The sequence below is a fragment of the Polypterus senegalus genome, chromosome 13 (assembly GCF_016835505.1).
Source record: "Polypterus senegalus isolate Bchr_013 chromosome 13, ASM1683550v1, whole genome shotgun sequence".
Classification (NCBI taxonomy): domain Eukaryota; kingdom Metazoa; phylum Chordata; class Cladistia; order Polypteriformes; family Polypteridae; genus Polypterus; species Polypterus senegalus.
Genome location: NC_053166.1, coordinates 83,293,089 through 83,321,058, shown reverse-complemented (window position 1 = coordinate 83,321,058; position 27,970 = coordinate 83,293,089). Strand labels below are relative to the sequence as shown.

Sequence of the window (27,970 nt, the reverse complement as noted above, 5' to 3'; positions counted from 1 at the left end):
GAATTTCCTTTAACCACACTTCTGCACAGAATTGGATATTGCTTTGGCTCCCTGTTCACTCATCTGTCATAGACTTCAGAATTTATAAAAATGTAAACTTTAAAAACAGCAATGGAATTAAACATTTCATTTAGCCTAGGTTTATACTATTCATTATTTCAGTGATTGGCAGAGAAGGTGATGCAGTGCGTATTCCTGCTATCTAATAGATCCAGTGTTCCGGGTTCAAATTGTACATCCAGGTATTGTTTATATGAAGTTTGCTTATTCCCATGTCTGAATGGGTTTTCCTCCTTGAACTCCAGTTTACTTCCCATATGCTGAAAGATGCACTGGTTTAGTTGATTGTGGATTCCAAACTGGCTGTGGGTATGGGTTGGTATATAATAAAATGGCACCCTGTCCAGAGGTGTCTACTGTTTGGAATCGAGTTCTGCCAGAACAGGCTTCAGCTCCCAGTGACTCAAACTTGGATGAAGTGGGTTTGAAAGTATTATTTTAGTGATGTATATAGGTCAATGACCAATTTTAAAGTTACTTAATAACAGGGATGTTTTAATAATACCACTCATACCTGGATTATGGATTTATTTTAGTGAGCACTGCTCAAATATTGCCTTTGAAAAACTATTTCTAACCACATACAGCATTTTCATAACTTATGTGCCAGATTGGATTCAAGTGGAGGAAGAGGTACTGTACAGCATTCTGGAACAATTCCTCTGTTTGTTTAATGAGGGATAAGCACAGTCAGTGTTTATGACAAGCTGAATGAAGACATACAACACTTTTCTGTACCCACTTATTCTATGGCAGCATCATAAAAATAATGTAGCTGCATAAAGCACAAGGTAAGAATCAGGTGGGGTGACAGTACATCACAGGGTATAGTGATAATTAAATATTATGAGTTCATCTGATTTGCACATCATTATCATGTAATTAAGCTACAGCGTCCAGCGACAAAGGTGGCACAGTAGTAGCACTGCTGCCTCACAGTATAGAGACCGGGGTTCATGTCCCAGGTCCTCTCTGCATGGAATTTTGCTAGATCTAAAACCTAATGCCTCAACTACTTCATTAAGCCATGCACTTTTTATGTAAGAGTTTTTGTTTAGTTCATGCCTTTAGTGATACACAACATAGTACATTTTAGTACAGTACATTAATTTTCATGAAATTTTTGCGTTTGAAGCATTGCTCATGGTAGCACAGGAAGTCAGAGGTGAGAACTGAACCTTGATGTTTTTATACCTTAGCCACCGGACCACATTGTCTGACCCCTACCTTTCTGGTCAGGGTAATGGGGAATCAGAGCCCATCATGGCATCAACAGGTTTAAACCAAGAACCGAGCAAGTAAGCAACTATTTTAAAAGGCAATAAAATGTAATTAAGAGGGTAAGGTGGGGTCACTTCCACCGTAAAATGCCCATATTCTGGTTTTATTCTCATTGAACATGCCTGCTTTATTGAGATTCTTGTTCACCCGTGTTCACATGACACTTCTTCAAATTTGCTTAGTTGGAGTTTATTAAGGAAGTGTGTGCTAGAGTGCCTTGTGATTATCAACTAGCTCCTACCTGGTAAATTTTGCTGCTTGGAGAGGCTCCAGCTCTCTGCAACCATAGCCAGGAACTGCCACCTCATAGGAAATGCTTTTGATGTGGAATCTGCCCAGCCTTAATAAATAAAAAGGTTTCCTGAGAGAATTGATTACTTTTTAGGGTCAATAAGAGTAAGTTAGTCATAGATTGTTTAAACTAGGGTATGAATATAACATATAAGATTACACATTTTTTAGGAAGGACACACAAACAGAAAATGAGATGGGGTTGCTGTTTACATCAAACAGAATTTACATACAAGTCCTCTTCAGTTGGACAATGAACCCATCTTAGTGAGGACACGTGGCTTTGTCTGGAAAGCATTAGGGAAAGATACCTAATTTTAGGAGTATGTTAAAGACTGCAAAATGTCTAAACACTAGCGTGGAGAGTCGCTCGCATACTGAAGATTCCATAGCTGTAGGTGGTAATTGCCCCCGCAAGTTTTGTGGCATTACACATATACTTTGTCAGCATGCCCATGTCGATCAAACACAGGAGGCTATGCAGTCTACTTGTGACTTTACTTTAGTAAATAAATCAAGGTAAATAACATTCGATGTGGCTTTTATATAAGTAACAAATAAATGTTTTTTTTTATATAAAGACCATCACAAAACATAATCACAAACAGAACTCAGCATGCCTTGCTCATCCTCATCTGAGTTCAATTCTGTTATAGCACATCTTTATTTGAAAACAGCAGTGTCAGATCGGGAGGAGCATGAACTTGACTGAGAGAATAAAACTGAAAAAAGATACCCTTTACAAGTACCATATATTTACACCGGCTGTTACAGACTTAAAACAAATATATGTTTTTATTGTGTAATAGTAGCAATAAGAGCAGCTCACTATTCAAAAAGTTAATTCTGGGAAGCGGCCGGGATTCGGGATTAAACCCACTACCTTTTGACTATGAATCAGCATTTCTTACCACTGTACCACCAAAGCGATCATGTTGATGCTGTACTCTAACCCGATTTCTTTTCTTCGGTTATATTCCTGGATAAAAGCACACTTGATTTGTTATACGTGTACCTTTTGTGAATATATATGTAAACTTCAGTCTTCACACATTATACATTTCATGTCAAAAATTGTCGTTAGTACTAGAATATGAACAAAGTTTGTGTTTTAGGTATGTGTTCAACATTTCTCCTATTTCCTGTCATCCTACATTTACATAGATTGTTGTAGACACAGAACACACATGAAATGCATGAGTTCCAAATAACAATATATTAGGGGGGATGGGACAGCAGTCTGCTTGCTGCTTGTGCTGATTGACACATTTACAAAGCAAAAACTGCTGATAGAGAGGTGCGAAGGAATTTAACGTGTGCTGGGATTACAAGTTTTTTCATAGGCTTCAGGGATTCTAGTGTTAATAATATATACCTACATTTTCTCTAATAAAAACTGGCAATTAGCATGTTATAAATTACAAGTACTGTATAACAGTTTAACTTGGATAACACTATCACTGAAAATTTGAAACAGTATTTTAAGTAGATTTTGTTCTGTTTACATGCTGACGTTTATATTTGGTAATCACAGATGTGATTATGATAATAAACAAGTCTATACTAAATGCTTTTTCTCTAATATTGCAACTGCATGTTTAAAAATTAATATTTTAGATGGAGTATTGATATTTAAGCAGTGTACTGTATAATGCAGGGAGTGCTTCTACCCACATCTTGTGTTACTCTTTAAAAGAAAATGTTTGTTAGGCCTTTTTGCGCCCTACCCATCACCCAATTGCCTGGGCATCTAAAAGAAATCATACTAAAGGATACTAAGCAAGTTAATTTACTAGTAATCACTTGCACTTCCAAGTATCAAGAGCTGAGGGAAACCTATGGCAGACAGTCTTGGTTGCTGGGCTATCAAGGTAACCTGTGCCAACTAAGAGAAGTAGAGGGTCTTGTCACAAGTATAATGTTTCAAGGTGCAGGATGTCCATACGTTAGCTTCACTTTGTCAGGGCAGGTGCCTACAGTAGTATATCACACATACAGTATACCACTCAACCCTTGTAGGTATTTACATTATTTAATTAGTTAAATACATGTGTGCATCGACTCTGACTGGCTGGAGACAACCATTATGTTTACTGGTGCCTTCTTCACACCCTAAACTACATGCCAGGTGCAGGTGCAGGTGCAGGTGCAGGGTACAGTCCTGTTCCCAGTCTTATCCATCCTATCTACTAAATGGTATGCCTTGCCCAACAGATTTCTACTGAAAACTTGAAGCATTTTTGGGCCTATGGTCAGCTTTTCAGCGATCACTTCTTCCATTACATTACATTTCCATAATATTTTATGCAAATATGTTAACACTTTTGTTATTTTTCATTTTTTAAGCATTTGTCTTTATCACCTTTCAAATCTTAACAGTAAAACTGGATCCTTTTTTACTTTTTGATAGTGCAGTTCTGGCACCTTAGCTGATTTAATCATAGTGATCTGTGGTGAGGACTGAGCCAGTATTTTTAAATGTTAGAGCTCAGTATTGGGGCAACCATTCTGAAAAAATATGGACATTACATACAGTAAATACTCTAAATACCTTGCTTGAAATATTACATTCTTATTTCAAGAAACGTCTATGAGGATAAGAAGCTTTTATAGAAGTTCACCTTCTGAAACTCAGACTCTAATTACAAGACTTAAAGTGCTAAAACCAACTATGGTGTCAGAGAAATTGTAAAAAACTTCCAAGTGTCAAGTATATAGTCTGACATGCAAATAAGAAGTTCACTTATATGTGACAATACTTCTGCTACTACATACAGTATACTACCACATTCTTTATTATTTAATTGAATGTATTCTTATACAGTGCCTTCCTTACACCTAGATTGGTGTGTATTATAGAAATTAGAACACAAAGTTATGGCGTAAAAATGAACAACAGTATTAGAAAATATACAGTATATTTAGTTTAAATCTTTAAAAGATTTCAGCTACCCACAATCACACATGATTAGGTGGATCAGAAAATTGATTGAAGGGAGGTGCAGAAAATGAAAAATTCATGTAATTAACCCTGCCTTTTGCTAGGTCTTGTGTTTCATTGCATTTGCAGTACTTTCTTATTTTTTATCTATGTTTACTTCCTAGCTGACTTCAACGATTTTGCCTTTTTTTTAAGCTAAAAGTGGTGAGGACAATGTTGTGATATGTCTAGTGAGACTGAGAGCCACTAGACCCATCAGATTGATTGTTTAGCTACAGACTGCAAAACAAACCAAAAACAAAACAAAAGAATGGTATTTTGGAAGAACACATTTGTATTATTACAGCTCATATTTGTAAAAGATGATGGTAAATGGCAGTATATTATGAAAATGCTGGATTTCACACTGATAATAATCTTGTTTGGAATGTTAATGTGAAAATTGTCAACACTAAATACAATCAATTTTGTTCTCATCTGTAATCTCTTTTAACACGGACATTGCCACTGCCTATGAGCCAGTTTGACATCACACTTTTTTTTTTTAAAGGGGCTCAAAATCAAGTCGAATGAAGTGACTTTATTGTCATACTACCCATACACAATACTGCAGCATACAGTGGCAAAAAATAAAATACAAAGTTTTAAGAGATGCCAGCAAATTGTAAGACAGCCACCCAAGATCATGGAGGTTGACACAAATTACTTTGTGTGGGTGTGGTAGAGGATATTAATGAAGAAATCACGAAAAGTTTGCATAGAACAGCCACCCATTACATGTAGCACTTCAAGGATATATAAAATTTCTTTTTTGTATAATTTTTTGATGTAATAAACTATTATGCTTATCGTATTTTTTAAATAGGTTTTTGTGCGACTCTAGGAAACCACTCCTTTAGTTTATGAAACCCAATAATACCACTTCTGCAAAATCTATTCACCTAAAATGCTACACGTCCTCTAGGAAATACCACACAACATTGTTTTCAGTATCATATGTAAATCATCTGTCCCCTGGTCATGTTTATTGATACGTAGCTTTTATGCTTAAAAATGCTATTTACATGAACGTGCTATATGAAATTGAGTTTCAGTCTGACAAATGACTTTAATCAATCAAGACTACGACTACCAGGATTCAGAAGCTGATAGATGTGTGAACTTATGTTGCTGACATTTTAAGTCATCAACAGTAGTCTGAGATTTATGTCTAAGTTTGTTTGTGATAAATTGATTGTTTTTTGGGCTTAAGTGTAATGGAAGGATTATCAATGACCTTTTGTTGTATATTTATCTTGGTGTTTTATTTCTAACAGTTTCACCAAATTAAATTCCATGCATCTGGTGTTAGCATGGCAATAAGGTATATATAATTTATTACAGGCTACATCAGACAACACGCACAGAATGTTTTCTTACACTTTAGAGGCTGACGAATGAACGGGAGACTACTTCCTATAATATCATACTACTGTTGTGCTTTAAACAATAACTACTCACAGGAAGCCATTACACAGACACAATAGTACAAGTAAAGCAACTCAAGTCAAGTTCTACTGAAAATGTAACACGTTTTGAACTGTTTTGCATCATTTTTGTTAAAATCTACACAGCAAGAATATGTTGCCTACACAAACTTTTGTTTGACATCAATGCAGAGTAATAAATCTTGCTGCATTTGTGCTTTTTTATCATTAGCTGCAGTACTCAAGTATGAAAATAACGTAATGAACATCCGACAGTTTAACTGCTCACCTCACCCGTACTGGCTTCCAAACTTCATGGATGTTTTTACTTGGTCTTTGCCTTTTGTTGGTGAAAAAGGTAAGTGAAAATATACTTACACTTCAGGAAAACTATTACTGTTTCCTTCAATTCAACTACTTAACATTGAGTAAAAATACATTTACACATTTTTTTCAGTTTTTCTTTCTGATTTTATTATTCTTGAAAAATATATTTTTAACATCTACTTTACTTTTCAGTTTGTAGTGTCTACTATATATTTTACATCACCATTAAGTACAACTGTAATCTGTAGAAGCAGATTGTTGCTCAGATCATAGTAATCTGAATCAGATATGTACATTTATACAAAAGTGACCCAACATTGTGTAGCAAAGTAAGATGTAAATAATTGTCTTATTGTGTGTGTGAAAATGTAAAATGTAAAATTTCATAGTGGTACATACTCACAGCCTCATTTACAAAACGATCTGTATAAACTAATTGAGTCTTTTGCAAGTACTCCAGAATATGTCAGTATGACCAGATCTCACTAAACACCCAAGTCCTGTCTCGACTTTGGTGTTTGCAGCTCTGTCCCCCTTTCTGTCAGTTTCACCTCATGGTGCTGGCCCTGCAGCTGCCTGCACTGATGCCTAATAGCTGTGTCATAGTATTTTTTCACTGTGAAAAGACAATAAAAAGTATAAAATAAGTATTTGGCAACAGATGTCTTTTCTGAAAGCTATCATGTCACATACAGTAAGTTGCTCTAACACTAATGCAAGTACAACTGCCTTGCATGTGAATAACAAATGAAAGTATGTACTGCATGCTTTATTTACACCAAGCATTTAGCTTTTGATCTGATGACATAATACGCTTATCTTTAAAGAAACGGAGTAGCAGCAATTTAAGTCAACATAAGAACCAGAAATGTTCAGCGTTGAAAAATGGAAAATTACTTTGCTCTTTATAATTACATGTCATCGAAACATTAGCAGGCTATTCACAATTTAGTACTATCTTAAAATATGGGAACCTAGCAAAAACATATATTTAAGTACATGAAAATTTATTTTGAGATTACATGCATTTATTGTTATTCATTGCTGCTATAAGGATAATTTTTTTCCATTTTTGTTTTTAATTTGTATACCAACATTTTTGGCTAGAGAAGTTTTGTAACTGTTAAAAATACTGCTGTATATCAAAAATGGATATATTTACAGATGACTGATGGTTGATTAGAAAAGTGCATGTGAATCCAGTAAATATTCCTTATATGAAATGGTTCTGCTTGAAGCAAGTATAATAACATAAAAGTGGTATAAAATAAATATGGAGTCATTGGTAGACTTTGGCATTTTGCTGTCTCTTGCTGATGAGCAACTCACAGCCTTTCAATAAGTAAAGAAACAGAGTTCAGTAATATCTACTGTATAGTTGGGTTTTGATGAATAACTTTAAAACTCAAATTGTAACAACAGCAATAGTTGCTTTTTATCACAATATTTTAATTTTGTTTCACACCGCATTGATAATACTATGGAGTAAAATGTGTTAGCTATTGCTTCCCAACAACCAGCCCATAGAATATTTTGCTGGTCCTCGAAAATCAATGAATTCTCAGGTTGTTTTTTAACCAATGTGAGCACTTTTCAGATGACATTTTCAACAAGCAATTACATTCCTCTCTCTGATCTAATGTCAGTAAATGGAGAAATTAAATTCCAGGGGGTACTTCACCCCCCCAACCCCCTGCTATCCAATCTAATGTTGGTAAATCTGAACTCTCAAATCTCTACTCTGTTAGGAAATCACAGTTAAAAAGAGAATACTTGCACTTGGGTGTCTCCACTTCAGATACTAGTTGGATAAATTGTGATATAGAGTGAATAATTTTATTATATTCTCCACATCCCTGCTCCAGAAATATTTTCTCAGTCTTCTTCAAGTCCATAAGTCAAAAAGGTTGAAAATTGATGGTCTGTCCTATTTGTCATTATTGAAAATTTTGTACACTTAACCAACAGTTTTGCTGTTTTTTTCCCATTTCCCATCAATGATCTTTCTTATAATTACATGGGCAGAAAACAATTTAAAAAGTGACATAACTGTTCCTAAATTGTCCCTAGTGTGTTCTTGGTGTGTGGGTGTGGGTGTGTGCCCTGCGGTGGGCTGGCACCCTGCCTGGGGTTTGTTCCTGCCTTGCACCCTGTACTGGCTGGGATTGGTCCAGCAGACCCCCTCCAGCATGACCCTGTGTTAGGATATAGCGGGTTGGAAAATGACTGACTGACTGACATAACTGTATGTGCTGCCTTCAATATGTAAGAAAATGTATGTGATCATACATCCTGCCAGTAATCAAGTGCAATTAATTATACCATAATTACCCATACTTTATAATTCAGTGACGTATACTCATTTCATAAATGTGGCTTTGAATTATCTTTTGCCATTGTTTATGATAGAATTTATATTCACATCCACATATGTTCAGATAAATGAGGGTCTTTGTGTCTACTGGAAGCAGACAGTGATTAAATAAATTTGTTGTTACCCCATTGTAACAATCGCCTTAAAAAGAGTACGATTGCTACACTTTCTCCACTTGAAATGGTACCAGATGATATTCAAAAGATACATCAGCATTAAAAATATTCAGTCCTCGACCCCTCTTCCCCCTTCACTGTGCCCGTTACACTATGCATCACAATCTATCACCTTTCTCTTCATTTGTTGATGGTAAAGAACATTGATGGTGTTGATTAATAACAAATTATATACCATATACAGTAGATGGTAATGTCCAGTCATTTTATACAGTCCTTTATCTCACACATTGACTCAACAGAAAGTGTGTAATTACTTATTATTTTTTTACTTATGTGATAACTGTAATGTAACTCAGAATTTTTTTCATATTTAGATCTTTTGTTTTGAAGCTTCTCTCATCCATTGTTTGTGATCTCATGTTCCCTGCTTTTATCATATAAATTTGACAAAAAAGTCTCTCTTTTCAGTTACAGAGATGCTGGTGAATGTCTTAAATATTTGTTCTGATGATGAACTCATGAATGATGGCGATGAAATATTTGATGGTAGGAATAAATTCAGTATGCTGCAGTTAACTTTTATAATTTTTTTCAGTTGTGGCAAAAAAGGAAAAACCTTTACAAATAAGTTTAATGTCATTGTCCTAGACTAGTTGCAGTTTTAATCACAACTATAACTAATATGTGTTTGCTAATGACCAATACTAGCGTTTTCTTCTGTCCAAATGCTGATTTAGTCACTGTGAAGGACCAGATAGAAATTCCAGTACTACTTCATGTTTTATATGGGAATCGACACATTTTTGTTGCTGCTTTTCCCTAAATACAACTGTAGTATTTAGTTTTACTGACAGAAGATGATTCCTCCAATATGGGCTTTCTTCATTCATCCATCCAACCATTTTCTAAACCCATTCATTCAGAGAAGCATCACAGGAGCATATCCAAGCAAGCATGAGGCACAAAGCATGCACAATCCCAGTCCATAGTTTGGTGAACACACACACACATACACACACCCCTAGAGCCAGTTCATCATCGCCAGTCCAACTAACCTGCATGTCTTTTGAACTGTGGGAGAAATCCAGAGCGCCATGTAAATAATATGTAAACAGCGCAGAGGGGGCATCTAGAACTTGAACCACAGCCTCCTTCTTTGAAGGCAGCAGCACTACCACTCTACCTCTTTCTTCAATTAATTCTTCTTTTACTAGCAATTAACCTTTACTAATTTATTTCTGTCTTCATTTAGCTAATGCTGCTGCAGCACGAAAAGAGGTTATTAGGAACAAAATTAGAGCTATTGGCAAGATGGCCAAAATGTTTTCTGTGCTAAGGTATGTGGACATAGTTTTTTCGTAAAGTTTTACAGAGTATTCATGAACTTTAATTTTTAGAGTAAAATACTTTCAAAAAGTGTATTTTTTGTCAACACTATATGGACATTCACTAACCAAAATTACTGATTTTTAATCTTCAGGCCTAAAAACTTACATTTACCATGAATGTGATCCTATAAAATGCAATTTGTTTTTGAATATCTTAAAACACTACAGTTATTTACAAATATCTTGACAGCTCATATTGACTGTATACAGTATGCTGCAAAGTCAAATTACTAGGAACAACCCTCTAAACTATACATTAGGTCACATCTTTTTTGATATGATAATATTGAATACATTTGACTCTATGATAATAGCTGGTGACAGACTAGCCAATGGAAGCACCTCAGACCTTCTTAAGTTTCCAAGTGTAATAGTTTTTTGTTAAGGTGTAATGATTCACAGAATGTATGATGTGATTTAAAGTGATATAGTGCTACTACAATCCAATATATTTTCAGTACAGCAAAAACAAGGAGTGTCCAGAGAATGTGCCTTATATTTTTGTTATAGATTTATTACAACAAAATTAGAAAAGTATACTATTTGAAGCCTTGGAAGCAATAGAGTTTCTCAGCAGAATATGTAGCACAAAACAAAAGCAGTGCATAATAAAGCAACAAAAACAGTCCAATATGTTGACAAAAAACAAGGGTAAAGTTTGTTGTCGGGCCAGGTTTTCACAAACATGACACTCAAAGGGGGGCTTATCTAAAGCACATACTTTTTGCTTTGCACCCTCCCATTACCTATCATCTGTGGGGGAGGAGCAAAAGCTTTAGATTCGTCAAAAATTTCAATCTGCAGTTTTCGACAGATCTCAACATTTTAGGCTCTCCTGATACTGAAAACTGGGTGCGTGTCTGTCATAGTTTCTTGAGGACGGTCTAGAGCAGTGGTGGCGAACCTATGGCACGCGTGCCAAAGGGGGCACTCAGAGCCCTCTCAGTGGGCACGCGCGGCGTCGCCCGAGCACAGAGTTCGTTACTATAAAGCCAGAGGAATGCGGGCCAGGCTGCTCCCTCACCGCTCCCCTCTTCACGCGCCGGAGGACTTTTCTCACCTCACCCGCCCTCTGCCCAGCAGCCCAATGGGAGCGCTTCCTTCCTCTCCTGTCTGGGGTAAGGCGGGCGGCACACATGCTGCTTGAGGGTGCGGCACGGACTGCAGCCTTTTGAGTCTGTGATTCCCGTGGTAGGGTTGGAGGGGATGTGGTATAACGGGTCCACAGCTCAAAATTGAAAAGGCCAGTTTTAACAGATAATTGCCGCACTCGCGGCTTAAAGGGGGTTATGGTAGAGTGGCCGGAGCGGTTTCCGGGAGCTTTGTGATGCGGGCAGTCCTCGCTTAAGCGCACAGGTGAGGAGTCATCCGCATCTGTAATTATTGCCGGGAGTTGGTAATCGCCACACCTGATCCACGACCCCGTAATATATAATGGAAGCTTTGGGGGCGGAGCTTAATAGGGAAGACCTGCGTGAAACATTTGAGAGGATCGAAGGGATGACAAAGGACAGCACAGTTAGTTATTAAAATGAAATCCTTAAAGTGTGGAATTCTCTGCCAAATAATCTTAAGTCAATGAAGGCACTTGAGATTGCTTTCCTTAGATAGATAGATAGATAGATAGACTTTGTTTGGAACATCTTATGCTTGTGTGCAGCTGTTTTCAGCTTTGAATTAAATCAAATCTGACACCAGAAACAGACTAACAGATGACCTGAGTGCTGCATGTGTTGCTCTCAAGCTTACAAAGTATGAGCCAAGGTTAGACAAATTATCAGCATGCATACAACAGCAAAAAGCACATTAATTGTTCAAAAGCATACCGAATGCAAACTTTTACCTTTCAACAAAAAGTTGTTTGTATCATTGAAAGCTCTGTTATTATGTTTTTCTTTTAAGACAAAAGATGTTAATGTATGAGTTGCTTTTCTAAACTAAAAGCTCAGTAGATAGATAGACAGACAGAGCATCAGTATTGGCAGTTCAGTCCAATTTATCATCCAGCTGCACTCCCAGGTATTTATAGGTCTGTACCCTCTGCGCACACTCACCTCTGATGATCACGGGGTCCATGAGGGGCCTGGTCCTCCTAAAATCCACCACCAGCTCCTTGGTTATGCTGGTGTTCAGTTTTAGGTGGTAGTCAGATTAAATTGCCATGTTGGCACTTTGCGATAAATAAGTGGGTTTTGGATTGCAGTTTGGGCACTTGGTTTCTAAATGGTTCGCCATCACTGGTCTAGAGCTAAAACGGTTGGACGAAAGAATACCAAACTCAAAACGTAAGCCTGTTAAAAGATGATGATATGCTGATTAGTTTTTGAGCCAAATCATGCAAGAGAAAGAGGCACTCTGGAGGAACCCTCAAATACAGTAATTCTGCAATTAATTATGAATTCTTCTTGGCAACTGCTATTGTAAAGGCCTATTTTATGATTAGAAACATCAACATCAGAGCGGTAAATAATTACTGGGATGTTATAGAATAGTTTGGTTAACTTGATTCCTAGGACACAAAGCCTACTGAAGCTTTTGGCCAAATTTTTTAAAATTGTTATTAGATAGTGTGTTGTTACAGTCAGTTAGCCTAGAGCTTCAAAAGTCTAGAGCAACAGCTAGCACTTTTGACAGTTCTCTTTCAAGTTGATTTTGTTGGCATTGTGTCCAATTAAAGAATTACATTCATACTAAATTGTGGGTGAGATGGATTTGTGTAACATGACTCAAGCACATCTAATATGTTCTTGAAACCAGCATTTTCTAGTAAGGTAGAGGGTCTCATATCTGCTGCTATAAACATTCTGATTGCTGTAACAATTTCTTTAGCCCTGATTAAATCAGCCAGAAAAGGCTGCCTAAAACTTCTCGGGAAGTTGATGATGCTTTGTGTGTTATTCTGGTTCCATCGACTGACAAAGATGGGTGATGTCTGTGCAAATAAGTGGGCATGTTTGTGGTATTTGCACTGGTGTATGCTACTCTTATTTAGCATATTCAGAACTCTAACTTTTTGATCCTCCACTTAATGGCCATCACTGTCATAAATTATAAGGGGTCGAAAGTGCTACCTAATGTGACATCTTACAGATACTGAGGAATCTTCAAGTTCATGTTCCTGCTAACTGTAGCAATTGCAGTCTTCCACAAAGTAATCTAGCAACTCACTGCTTGGTTTTTTTTTTCTTCTCCTATAGCAGGTTTGATAGGAAATAAGGTTTTTCAGAGAGGGAGTGGCGGCTCTCACAGAACTTACTTGGTTAAATTTTTAACACACTTCATGTAACACATGCAGCATGTTATTTTACAAGCTATATTTTATCTATTCTGTACAGCGTGTTGTTAATTTTGCCCCACGTTTTGAATCGAGAGTTTGATATTGAATGATATAAAACAATACAGCATATTGTTACACCCCTAGTGTTTAGGATGTTTAGAAAGTGCATGAATAAAAACTAAAAAACACTTTTTGGTGATAACGTGGTTAGGAACAATTGAAATTAGGGGATGCAGAACAAGAATAGTTGTGCAGACTGACAATTAGCCCAGAAATGCAGAAAAATTTGTTTAGTGTATGGTTGGCGTGAAGACAAACTTACCATTATGCCTAACAGTCCTTATTCTAGATAGGATATAGCAGGAGTCAACTCCACTGTGATTAGCAAACAAATAAAAAAGAAAACATACTGTACATAAGAACTACACTAGAAAACTAGCTATGGGCAAATGAAGAGTTAGAAAGCATTGCCTGATCAGACTAATCCCTTATCCGTTTGGACCATATACTGTATATTAGGGAAGCAGGGCATGTCAGAAGCAGTATTAGGCAATGGACCCATTATGTCTGATGCAGATTAGTTGGTTGGAGGCCATTAGTTCTACTTGTGACACCAAAATGTATGTCCAGATGGATTCAAAATGATCTGAGGGCAAAAACATGGCCAGTCAAGTGTATACAGTTGACTTTAGTACATATTGCTTAAGATTCTCATGCAATCACTCCACATTTTTAAAAGTTCCCTGTTTTTCTGTCTATTAAACTGTATTTTAAAAATGTTTATATTGGATGTGTTATCTTAAAAATCTATTACTGATCTGTATTTCCAGGTAAAATATTACATTTTATCTTTTGGCTAATAAACTTTGTTGGTCCAACTGTATTTTTTCAATAGAGAGGAGAGTGAAAATGTTTTGACGTTAAAGGGTTTGACCCCGACTGGAATGCTGCCAAGTGGTGTTCTGTCTGGAGGCAAGCAAACATTACAAAGTGGTGAGTACACCCGCTAACTTGCAGTCTGTTCGTTTTTAAAGTAACCAATAAATTGATATCTGAAAAACAGCACATATCACTAGTGCAAGAATTGATCATCCTGTTTTAAAATATCTGTTGATTTCCCCAAGGGTCTCATAGTGCAAAATAATACAAGTCTCACTCAAGGTCCATTTGGAAAGTTTCTCTAGGAAGGAAGACATATCATTGTTTGATTTTTTTACCTTTTCCTTTATCATTTATTGGTATGTTTACTTTGTTTAAATTGTTTTGCTATACAAAAATAAATCAGTCCAACAAAAAACATTTGTACATTTTTTAAAACTCATTTAAGATTATGATTATACAGTATATATACTTGGCAGTTATTTCAAAGTATTTTGTTTCCATATTGACTCTCCAGCAGTGTAACAAATTAACCAGGCAAGAAGGAGAAAATCAGAGAAGAAATACTGCAAATACATTAACTGGTGAATGAGGCAAGGCTATGAGCTATTCTCCGAGTTATTCCCCCTGCTCTTTTGTCTGTTTATTAATATCCAAAAAGGCACCAGCCCTTAATTTCTGTACATTATTGTATATGTCAGCAATACTGTGACATATATTCAACTACTACATTACTCTTCTTATTTCAGCAATAGTACCATAACTTGGTATTAGCTTACAAAAAATATTGCCAAATATACACTGACTTTCTCCAAATCTTTCAGTAGCTTTGTACTGTCTTTATACAACAGATTATAAAGGTACATTTTGTGATTAAGAAAATCTTTTGAATAATCTATAAGATGGTGAACAAAACAAATATTTGTTAAATCAGTGAAAAGATAGGTTAAATGGTTGCTTGTGACTGACAGCACTTTAAGCCATTATGCAGTGCTATCATGAGGTCAGCCATTTTGTTTTTGTCATGCCATTTCTAAGCAAATAAAAAAGCAAAAATGTAAAATAAAAAATTCCAAAAGCAGAATGATTTGAATAAATATTGAGGTTATAGTGTAACTTATGTAAAAAGGTCAAATATTTCAGATTTTATTTTTTTTAGTAATTACAAGTACATATGTAAAACTTGGAGTTTGGAGTAGGAATAATGTTACATGATATTTTCTTTTTTAATTTTTCAGTTAATAGTTTTAGATTGCTACCTCCAAAACAAAGTACTGCAATAAGAATTTAATAAAGTAGTTAATTTAACCATGTTATTTATGATGCTCTCATGCCACCTAGTGACCAAATCACAAACAGAAAATTCTGGATTTTTTTTTGGCCTTTGGCACACTATATTAATCCCTGAGGGGATACTGTCTTAATAATTAGAATTCAGACTTCTGTGAAGATTTCGAATTTGGAATATTCATATTAAGGTTTCTTCCAATTTTCATTTTTTCTTTTATACATTTTCTAATTTATAGTACATTTTTATTTTAATTTAGTCAACCGTGCACATTCTTAAATACTGATGAACAGGGCCAGCCATGTGTTTGGTCCCATGTTAAAATGCCACTAAGAAGCTTGTGACATATCATTTCAGACCCTTTCGCATGTAACATTTTGCTGAAGGGTAAAGTTAAAAAAAAAGGCAAGTGCAGAACATCGAGGTGTGGGTTCTGACACTTTATTTCTTCCAGGTTACAACATATCTCTAGGCAAGGTATGAGAATTTTCCGAAAGTAGTCTAATTCCTTTATACTTTAGTGTTCCAGCTTCATCTGGTTTATTAATATGAAACTTGCTTTAGCCTTTGACTGGACTCGTATCTTGATTAAACAATTCATTTCTGTGGAGATTGTGATTCATTGCTCACGGACTAAAAAATAAAGCACTGGAGCCATAAAGAGAGTTACAGATTTTAGACACAAAAATGGGTGACTGCAGCAGGAGTGACGGTAGCAACTGCCCAGAGAAGCATTACAATATGTGTCCCTGCTAAACAGAAAAGGACAGAGTCAGTTTTTTGCAGGTATCAAGAGTACCTGAAAATATTGAAAAAGACAGAGAGATAAGTCACATATGTGGAGATTCTAGAGCTGCCCTGAAACTGCAGCCTAGAGTGGCCACAATACTTTTGAGTTAACCCTTGGCACTCACATGTAAGTTGATTGTTTTTGTTTTATTTTACATAGCAACTTTCATAGGCCTTAAAGTGCAGTACCAGATCTGAATCTTTTAAAATCTCTAATAACAATGTGTTTGTTGTTCTGAAAAGGTAAGCTAATGGCAAATATTGGGACAGAATAAATACATTTGTTAGGGAAATATAGATGCGTCTAAGATTTTGGGCCTTGCATGAGGATCTTCATTGATTGATTTCTGCTATTTTTCTAATGTGTTTTTTTTTATAAAATAGAAATTGTACAGGCTTACATAATATGTTGTGAAATTTGCTCCTCTTTAACAGTCTATTAATACAGGAGCTACAAATGTAATCATATTTAAATGTACCAAGAATTTAAATAGAATAGTGTATACAAAAGGCTGTTAGTCAGACATTTTCAAAGAATACACCCAACACAGAAAATGGGAATTTGAAACATCTTAAATAATTTTAAATGTTCATGTTTTCATAGTTAGGATATTATTTAGTATTCCAGTAGCTATAGTCATTTGAAAAAGTAAGTATACCTCTTGAATTATGTTGACATTAAGATTTGATTATCATTTAAACAGTATCTTTAGATAAAAGTGTTATTGAAAAAAGCAATGAAAATTTGAGTTTGCAATAATTTATTCAATGAAAAATTAACAGATATGCCATTTCCATCTATGAAAAACATAAGCACACCTTTCGCTCTAATAGCTTGATATTGCCCCCTCAAGTGGACATTTCCTATAACTGTCTACAAGTCTCTTCCTTCAGCTGGGAGAAAGTTTTTCCTACTCCTCCGTGCAGATTTTTTAAGTGGTGTCTTGCACACACAACCTATTTAAAATCCCCCCACAACATCTCAATGGGATTTAGATCCAGGATTTGACTTGGCTTTTCCGGGTCCTAACATTTCCACCACCATTCTTTACAGATGGTATCAGATTTTTCTGGTCAAATGTCTTTGATTTTCACCAAAAAGGTCTTCTGATACTATAGACAAATACCTATGTTTTCCATATCTGTCCACAGCACAATGTTCTGTTGTGTAGGTGTTCATGAGCAAACTTTAGTCTTGCCCTGTTGTTCTTTGTGGATAGCAATGGTTTCCACCTGACACACCTCCCATGCAGATATAATTTTGTAGCCTCTTTCTAAAGGTAAACTAATGCACTTTGACATCAGCAGAGGTAAGAGCTACCTGTAGGTCCCATGATGAAACGTTGGGGTTCTTGGAAACTCCTTTTAGCATCTTACACTCTGCTATTGGCACTGGTCTGGTCAAGATGTCATTTGTTTGAAATCTTCTCCACTTGTAGATGATCATACGAATAGTGGAATTGGTGATTTTCAATTGTGTGGAGATCTTTTTAAATCCCTTCCCAGATAAACAGGAATCTATAATCTTCTTTCTCAAGGCCACAGAGAGCTCTTTCAGTCTAAACATGGAGATAACACACACTTCATCGACAAACAAAAATATAAACTAAATGTTTGAAATTTAAATAAGAAAGGTTCCTCCATGATCCTTAAGAATTATGTTATAATAATTTGTACCTGATTCTAATTTTAGGTATTTGAGGTAGTGATTAGTAGGGCTGTACTTACTCTTTAAACATGTGAAATTTGCATTTAAGTGCGTTTATACAATGAACGAGAATGTAAGACGTAAATGTGGTGTGAACGATAAGGGGCGCTCTCGCTCCCTTGAACCCCTGTCCACCACTCCAGACACCAGGTAAAAGTCCAAATGTTGACTTTATTTTTCTTCCACAGTGCACAAAGCACACTCTCCACCACAATACTCATATAAATCACAATAATAACAAATAACCAATCCTCCAGCTCCCAGACGCTTAGCCACCCTGCCTCCCAACTCAGCTCGTCTGTCTGGGAGCTCCCACAGTCCTTTTATATCCCCCGACCCGGAAGTGTCCCCAATCCAACAGTCCACAAGTCCTTATTCCTTCCAGGTCAGGGTAAACAATGCTTTTTCTCACCCCGGAAGCCCGTCGCTCTTCCTATGACGAACTTCCAGGTCATAGGGCACAAAGAACTTCGGTCCTCCCTGCAGCTCCCTCTCGTGGCCCCCATGGCATCCAGCAGGGCGGTGCATAAAAACTCCATTGTCCATGATGCCCTGCTGGTCTTCTGGGGACCTCCATGCTGCAAGGAGGGCTCCACCTGGCGGCTTAGGGGTATTGGCCGGGGTACATGGCCGGCCATATCTTACAGTGGTATTATGTTTTTTATATTATATCACCATCTGAAGATACTGTTTAAATGAAGATCGATTCATGATATGTCCACATATCTAAAAAAGAAAAACATTTCATGGGTTGTACTTACATTATCACTATTTCCATCATCAAGAATGCTGAAAGGTCGGTTTTCAAGTTTCTACTGATAAATTTGTTTAGCATTTGTTTAAATTGGGACTATATTGACTTTCAGTCTCTGCTGTTTATGGCTATGGGTGGGGGGGGATGTCAGTCTTTAAGTAATTGTTGAGGTTGGTTGGAAACTCTAAATTGGCCTGATACATGTCAGTGTATCCTGTGTTGTTCTGGCAGCCTGTTCTGTGTATTGAAATAACAGGGTGGTTGAAATAATATTGTCTCAGTCATTAGTCCAGGTTCTCTTTGGACTCTAATTTGTGTTGCTGTGCTGTAATATTCAGCACTAGCTCATTGATTCGTTGAGCCGACTAGTACCACTGTGTTGAAATAAGCCTGATATTTTTTATGATCAATTACCGCTTTAATTAAATTTCATCGTGTGTGATTACTAGACATGCTGAGCAGTACTGACGCAAATATTAGGCAAAAACAGGAATTTGTCACAAACTGATACAGACTTTTAATTAAGTCATGTTGTTGGTGCTCTTTCTTTGATCTTTTCAGTCTGTTGCAGCTTTATGTGGCTGTTAGAATGCTTTTGTCCAGATAATATAAATTAAATCTCCATAACAACTTTCTTCATTATGTAACTATATATAAGTTTCATTACTAAACTACTTGTCTATGCTCTTCTTCAGACTATAATGAATGATCCTTAATCATATTCTGAGTAACTACTTAAGTGTAACTTATTATTAAAATGTCTACTGATACTTGCTACAAGTTAGAAAAAGATGTGTACACTCAGTGGAGTCTTGTTGGCTCACTTTCTCAGGTACAACTGCTTGTTTATGCAAATAGCCTGTTCCTACAAACGGTATCTAATGTAGCAGAAACTTTATATAATAACATGCAGCCATATACATTTTAATTATTGATAGGGCAAACCTTAGAATGGAAAAAACACATCAGGTGAACAGCAGTTCTGTAAGCACAAGTACCTTGTTTATAAGAGGTCAGAGGAGATGAGAAGACTCTTTCAAGTTAAACAAAGGATTACAAACACTTAACTCTTTACAACGGTGTTGTACAGAAGGGCATTGTTGGATGCATGACCCATTGGATGTGCATAAACAGATGGGCTGCAGCAGAAGAAGACCACACTAGCTTCAAGTCCTGTCAGCTGCAACATGAAAAGAAGACTAAAATGGACACATGGCCATCAAATGACGAAGACTGGAGAGATCATCTCTTGATCTGACAAATCTTGACTTCTTTTGCAACATGCAGATGGCTGGATCAGAATTTGCCATTAATAGCATAAAACCTATTGATCCATCCTGTATTATGTCAAGCATACTGGTAGCATAATAGAGAGGAAAAATGTTTTCTCAGAACACATTAGGCTTCATAGTACAAATTAAGTGCCACTTACAAGCTACAGCATGCCTAAGAATAGTTACTGACCATTTTAATTCCTTTACGCCCACAGTCTACCCTCCCTTTTACAAATGAATACTTCCAGTAGGATAGTGTGTCATGTCACAAAGCATGCAACACCCTGACTCCTTTCCCAAACCTTCAGTATACTCCAATGACCCTTGCAATTAACAGACTCTAAGGTCAATATTGCACCTTTAGAACACATTGGAATGGGAGATTTGCATGAAGATGTAGTTAAAAAATCTGCAGGAAATGTACAATGCTGTCCAGTTAGCACTGACCAATATCCATAATATTTTCAGCAGCTTGTTGAATCCGTCTCTCAAATAATTCAGCCTATTTTGAAGGCAAGATGGGTTCCCACCTGGTATTATATACTGTAAGTTTGCTTAATAAAGTGGTTACTGAGTATATTATTGCTTTTTCAACTGTACACTCAAAGCTTCTGGCAATGTTTTATAAGGACTGTCATGAATTCATGAATAAGATATCACAATAAAAATAATCTGAACTGTAGGCTTCTGTTTAGCTTTGTGTTGAAGTGTGTTGTACATGTTAAAAGCAATGGAAATTACAATTCACAGTTACTAACCTGATGATGTGTCATTTTTTCAAACTTTTCAGCTATATGTAGAATGGGAAATTTCTTCCAGACCTCAGGCTTTAATTCTGTGGAGAAACAAGTTCTTCATAAAATAGGAAAGACTGTTGTCTGCAATGCCGGAATATTACCTGTGTAACCTTCTACATAATAATCATCAAAATGTGTAGTGAATAGTAAACTAGTCTGAGTGCAAGTCAACTGCATCCCATTTTACACTGATAATAAATGTACCTTCGTACTTCAGTCCTGAGATTTCATGTTTGTTTTCTGCTTTTCTTCGCATGCAATTCTTCTCTTCAGCTACAATTGAGGCTATTGAGGCCATTGAGACTGTTGAGGATGGGGAAGGTAATGCTGTGTCTAATTGTGGTAGTGTCGTGTACTAAATGTGGTGAATTCCTTTATCAAGGCATCTTATGCATTGTTTATCACTGCATGCTTTCTTTTTTTTAAGACATTTTTAATGAACTTCACACATTTTCAGCTTTTACAGTAGATGATCACATCAATACATTAGTTACATATATATTTATGTATATGTAATATATAATGTGTGTATAATTAATAATATATAATATACACAAGTATATTATATGACTATGCAATAGGTGTGGATTATAAAACCATTAAATATGACTATTTTAAGATTTCTTTTGTAGCTCTCATAAGCACAAGTTAATACTCTGACTTGAAAGGAGGCACACCACATAGTAAAAAGAGAAATACAAAATTAACTGTTCACAGGTAAACACATATAACAGTCAACCACACATCATAGGAAATCATTTTTAATAATAATAAGTTGTTAATCTCAAAAATGAGTGACTCTTATATGGCACATTTCTGGAATTTCAAATCACAGTTCCCAACAATCATGTAAAATACAAAGTTTAAAAGCAATTCTTAAAATGACTTTGTATTTGGAGGCAGATTGTCCTAACCAGTTTTCTTGCATGTATGTTGGTGATTTATCACCCAGTCATCTACAGACTGCTTCAAATTATACTTTTCTTGGCAATTCAGTTAGACTGGTCATCATAGCTGGTCAGTCACATCTAATATTTAATAGCCTGTGTACATTTACACTGATATTTCTGTTAATTAGCTTGTATTACCTATCAGACTGGAAGGTGAATCTGTAAAAGTATGGGACAGAGAACAAAAAAGAAAGGAAGGAAAACAATGGAAATGCGTATTTCTTTAAATTGAACATCAGTATTCATCGGTTTTCATTTCCCAGCAGGGTTTCAAAAGTGAAGAATAGTCTTCCTATGCAAAAAAGTCATGGTATTTGTAGAGCATCTGCAGTTTCATTACTAGGAAAAAAAATGTTTTCATAAAGGCCCAAGGTCAGTGTGAGAGAATTATAAAATAATTTAAGTACCTAGGGTCTTGAAACAAGCTGGTAAGGACTTATTGATATACAGTAATGTCTAATTGTATTCTGGTGCTATCCATGAGAAACCAATAGCATTATTTAAATTAACTTCAAATACCATTACTAATATAGATGCGGTGCATTTACCTGAATAAATCCCAGATCCTGTCCTTGATGGCCTTTGAAAAACAAACTGTGCAACCCATCATTTTACCTTTTAAATTTGTGGATTAGTCAATTATAACAGGGATGGTGTCTGACCACCTGTCTGATATAGTCACCATTCTGGGGTAAATGTGTCCTGCAGGGATGAACTGATGATTTTTATTTTAATTTCTCACATAGACAAAGTGCATAGTTCTGGTGAAACAGTTTTTCTCTAGGAATATTTCCACTGATCTATGCTATGCACATTTATTATTTTTGCCATTTATTGTGCTATCCAGTAAATATGCCTTCACTGTTTAATTTATTTGTGTGTATGTGTACTACATATCAAATAAATGTAAGGCTTTAGGAAAAATGCTAAAGTGTATTTTTAATACAGTGAATGCAAGTCCAAAGCACAATTGAAACACAGATTGTGTTGTTTTCAAGTATAGCCTAGAAATGCATTGTGAATTAGAAGTAGGGAGTGGATCAGTGACCTGGTAGTTTAAGAACCAGGCTCTTAACTTGAAGGGCGAATTGCCACCTTTTACAATTCAAAAACATAACAACTGATCTGTTTAGAATGAATACTGGAATTTAAGAACATAAAAAGTTTCAAAATAGAAAAGAGATTTATAAATAAATATGAATCTCAAAATGCACAACTGCTCATTTTTAGATATACATTAAGCATTTCATTTATTTTGTTTACTGAATTCCAAAAGCAAATGCTTTCATAACATACCCAATATTTGTAATCTGCTTCAAAATCAAAAGGAACCAAATGAAATATTAACTGATTGTTTGGGTCAGCCATTTGACTTCAGGAAATTGGAAGTTCGATGAGGCTGAGAATCTGAATCAGCTAAATAAATGTGCCTCAGCATCATAATAATAATGCATCACATAATGTCAATGAAATTACCTTAAGAAAAGCCTATTGCATAAATCCAACATATTGTACTGGACTTTTTTAGTGCATGTGAACTCTGTATGACTGACCTCAGAAATGTTAACATGTCTATTATTTATATAATTTCTGTCAGATTTAACATGCTGTAGTTATTATGTTAGTGAATAAGAATCTGAAAATTTGGATTTTGAACATGAGGTAATAATTTGTAAAAAGAATCACAAGAGAGTAACATACTGAAATGTTGTCAAAAATGTGTAGAAACATCTGACTGTTATTACCTATACAGTAAATGCAGATTTGACGGAAGATACACACTTGTCCATAATTATGCATTCTCATATATTTCTTAATGTACTAGAATAGTATCATATCAGTACATATGCTAAAGAAAACCTAGAAATTACATCATTTCATTCTCCTCAAATTGAAAACCAACTGCGGAGTTTCTACTATGCCAAACCCAAAGAGCGTATCCAGTGCCGGATTTAGACTTGATAAGGCCCTAAGCTATTTGAGACACGGGGCCCTTTATAAGTATATATGACAATTGCTCACTCGGACAATTTGTTTTGGGGGCCCCCAAGAAGGCGGGGGCCCTAAGCTATAGCTTATGTAGCTTATACGTAAATCCTGCACTGAGCGTATCACATATGATTTGGGGATAGCTAAAGTTATTTTTATTGATGTATAAATGCTCATATGATTGTAGGCTAATAAAAATTAAGTTTGCTTTAAGAATTACATGAGTTAACATTATTCAATCTATAATAAAAGAAAGCTTATCATCATCATACTAAATCTTATTATGTATTGTGCATGAGCTCTATGAGCTCTTTATGATCTATGCAGACAAGTGGCATGGAGTTTTTTGTAATTGAGATGGACTGAGCTGGTTTGCTAATGGCTGACAAAATATGGTTTGTGTCTGTGCCAAGCGCTCAAGTCCTTTAATTTTTAATACTAAAAGATATTTGTAAAACTTGGTGCCTCAATAGATGCTGACAGGCTATTCTGGCATTGAACTAAGTGTATAAACCTTCAGCCTTCATAAATCTGCATTGCTCAGACATACTACCATCATATTTAAAGCTATAATAGGAGAATAACTGGAAAGTGATTTCAAGTGAAATTCTCAGTGCAGTAACCCATTATAGTCAATGAATGCAGGGCTTAACATTAACTTTTCAGATCGTGTTGCATATAGTCAACAAAGCAAAAGATACTTTGACAATGAAAACTACACGAGTGTGACATTCTCTATAGGTTTTAAAATAAACACAATTATTTCCCATGCACTCAAAAATCAAGCAGTTGTGTAATAAATGCTCTTTATGCTTATTTTTGTCACTGTTTTCGCTATTCCAAAGATGGATTATTTAAAACATGGTAAAATTTCAAATGAGGAATTCAAAGTATTAATTGATTCTCAGAAATATTTATAATAATTTTATACATATCTTGTTATGTAAAATTTTGCTATACTCTTGCAAAACGCATTACCATTTCAAAGATATTCTTTAGGCGTTACAGTATACTCTATCATTTAGTTTTTAAGAAACAAGAAAAGCACAGAATTGAGAGAAAAAAAACATTACAACTATTACATTCAAGGATGGCTGAAGTACTAGGAGTTTCTTAAAATATTTTCTTAGATTATTAAAAATCTGAGTGGAAGGCTACTTCACTCAAAATATGTACGGCTAAAGTAAAGTGAAAGTTCCGTATAGTGGCTTTCGGCCACAAAATAACCTAAAAAATCGACCTTTATAATAAAAATGAATGCCCACTCTCTGTTTGATTACAATGTAACTTAAGAAAACTAATCCAAAAAATATATGAACTCATCATAATCAATAGAATTTTTGAACACCACGTCAGATGGCATTATACTGTAACAACCTCAATTAATTACATGATATAATTAAAAGAAAATGTGTTATTTGTTCACTCAGTTTCAAAATTGTTGAATTATAGAGGAAATTTGAAAGGGGCAAGTACTTTTTCACTGTTCCATGGATAAGTGCTTTTGAAATTGGCAGTACTCCCAATATATAGTGACATTTTGGGCAATAATCATGTAGTGAATGGAAGCTTCTATCTTACACAGACAAACAAATAAAAAGAGCTCCACATTTGTTTGTTATAATTGTCTTTATCGAAGACAGCAGCTAGAATTTGGCACAATACTTTATCATCCAAGCCTACAATCTTTTTTATGAAACACAAATCTAACACATAAGGTTTATCAAAACTGATTTTTGTGCTGGCAAAAAAACCAAACCCAGTAGTGAATCTAATGTGAGTCAGGAATCAGCTGAACAACATAATCAGTTGCTTAGTATTATCTAAAGAATACAGTAAACTAACATGAATTTTACAGTGTTTCACATAATCGTATGGTACTTCAATTAAAAATATTTTTATTTTTCTGTGTGTATTAGTCCAAATTGTTCTAATACACTGATTGTGTCTTCCAAAATCTGCGTACATTAAATAATTCCTTCAGAGCACATTCTCCTAACAGAATCTCAACATTTTGAAAGATTTACAGTTTGATGAACGGAAATATTTTTGAAAAAACATTTAAATCTATTCAGTCTGCTTTTTGATTGTATGTCATTTTTAGTTTGGCTAACATACCGGTAAGTAAAAAAAAAAATTATATGCATTCAACATTTTACACACAAAATAAAACCTTTCCGCTACACTGTTAAACGTGTGTCTCCTTAATTTTTGTAACTTGTTTTATTTTTTATTTTTAAATATTTTCTGTGTGTCCAATGTGTTGTAAAAGTAAATATAATCCTAATCATTATCAATAGGGTGACTCACTCAGTTATATTTATCTTTGATAGTCACATAAAGCTTATTTTTTTTCCTAAGACTGCAAAACAAGTTTAATTCAGGTAGGCACAACTTACTTTGAAATTTTAGAATGCTAGGTTACATCTCATGGTAAAATGATAACACATCACTGTTAGAGAACTAACGAGAGCCAATCGTGCATTCACATAGACGTTAGAACTGGTTGGATCAGAATTTCAAAGCTGATTATTCCCTGATGGCTAAATCAACAACAACAACATTTTGTTTCTTGCGTAGCCCAAAAATCACACAAAGAATGCCTTAATGGGCTTTAACGGGCCCTCTTTTTTGACAACCCCACAGCCTTGACTCTTATCTAATCAACCATTAGAAGCAGGAACTCCTCCAGCAATGTATGCTTTAGGTTTCCATATTTTGTGTTAATGTTAGATGTGCACTGTGTATTGTATTGTGTCCTCATTTCCAAGTTTCCTGTTGTAGATACAGTATTTTCTTTTGTGCATTTGGCTCAGTCCATCTTTTCGAGCTTTGTGCTATAAGTAATCAAGTGCTGTGCTTCCTTACTTTCTCAAGCTTCTCCCAGTATGTTTTAACGCTAAATCTGAACAATGATTTTATCTTAATATGCAACTAAGTGAGATGAGTATCTTACTCTCAAATTAAGCTGATCCACTTTGTAATTATTATTTTTTTTTATTTTTAGTCGAGCTTTATAAGCGATCGTGTCAGAGATCTATTAAAAGTAGGTAACTACTTTATCTTTTGTTTTTTTTTTGTTTTTACAATTTGCAAAAAGCAGACATACTTTTTGTGTAAATTTGAAGTAGAGAACTAAACCAGAAAACAAGCTTGTGGAGTGTGGATGGGAGATCAAGAGTGTTCTGCTTCATTAAAACTAGTATTGGGTCCTAATTTGAGTGAGTTTCATCTTTCACATGGGCCTGTGAAAACCATTTCACCAAGTCAATGTCTTTCATTTTACAAAAAATGAGTTTAGAATAGATGAACGAAAAAATAAAACTGAAATTAAGTCAGAATATTTGCTTGAAATGGAGCATAGCGACTACTTCTACTTCTCATTAGAAGTTCTAAAGTACAATACTAATGTGCGCGCTTCTACAATACTAATTAGTATTGTCAATACTGACAATACTAATGTGCGCGCGTCTAGTTAGTAGTTTTTAGTGTGCAGGAAATTGAAGGATTATAATATTTCATCCAGTTACTGTACATAGTTTGGTGATGTCGCCAGTATTGTTTTATCCCTTACTGTTACAGTGCTGTCAGCACATATACAGTCATTACAGTCATATCTTTACCTTTTTCCCCCCCAGATCATTGTGCTTTTTTTTTTTTTAAATGAAATGTTGTAGAAGTGTGTTTTGCTGTTCGTTTGTTTTTATTTTTTCCTATTTTTTTTTTCTTGATTTAATCATGAAGCGATTGATAAATTGTGAAAATTCCAAAATACCCTACAGAAGAAATTAAAACCCTGCGTTTGTGCATCAGTCTTTTTCCTGTACAAAACAGCTAATACTGATATAAACAGGTGCATTTGTAAAAGCATCTTCCAAGAATAAGAAAGTATAGGGTGGTCCAGATCTAATTATGCAATTTTCATTATGCTATAACTTATTAAGTTTATTGCATAGAGAATTCACAAAAAATTCTTTTTGTTGCCGATAGATGGCAGCACCTGCCCTGCATTCCAAAA

General features: G+C 35.3%; 1 protein-coding gene across 6 annotated transcripts in view; it reads left to right on the top strand.

Moving 5' to 3' along the window:
* Positions 1-27,970, top strand: part of ppp3ca (protein phosphatase 3, catalytic subunit, alpha isozyme) — a 442,233-nt gene that overhangs the window by 412,425 nt on the left and 1,838 nt on the right. For 4 of the 6 annotated variants that reach the window (XM_039774410.1, XM_039774415.1, XM_039774411.1 and 1 more), the window contains exons 9-14: positions 6,272-6,397; positions 9,328-9,405; positions 10,112-10,196; positions 14,420-14,517; positions 21,287-21,334; positions 26,960-26,998. In XM_039774410.1, the coding sequence (XP_039630344.1) occupies positions 6,272-6,397; positions 9,328-9,405; positions 10,112-10,196; positions 14,420-14,517; positions 21,287-21,334; positions 26,960-26,998 (474 nt within the window). The remainder of the gene's footprint in view (positions 1-6,271; positions 6,398-9,327; positions 9,406-10,111; positions 10,197-14,419; positions 14,518-21,286; positions 21,335-26,959; positions 26,999-27,970) is intronic. The other 2 variants (XM_039774413.1, XM_039774414.1) reach the window with 2 other exon arrangements.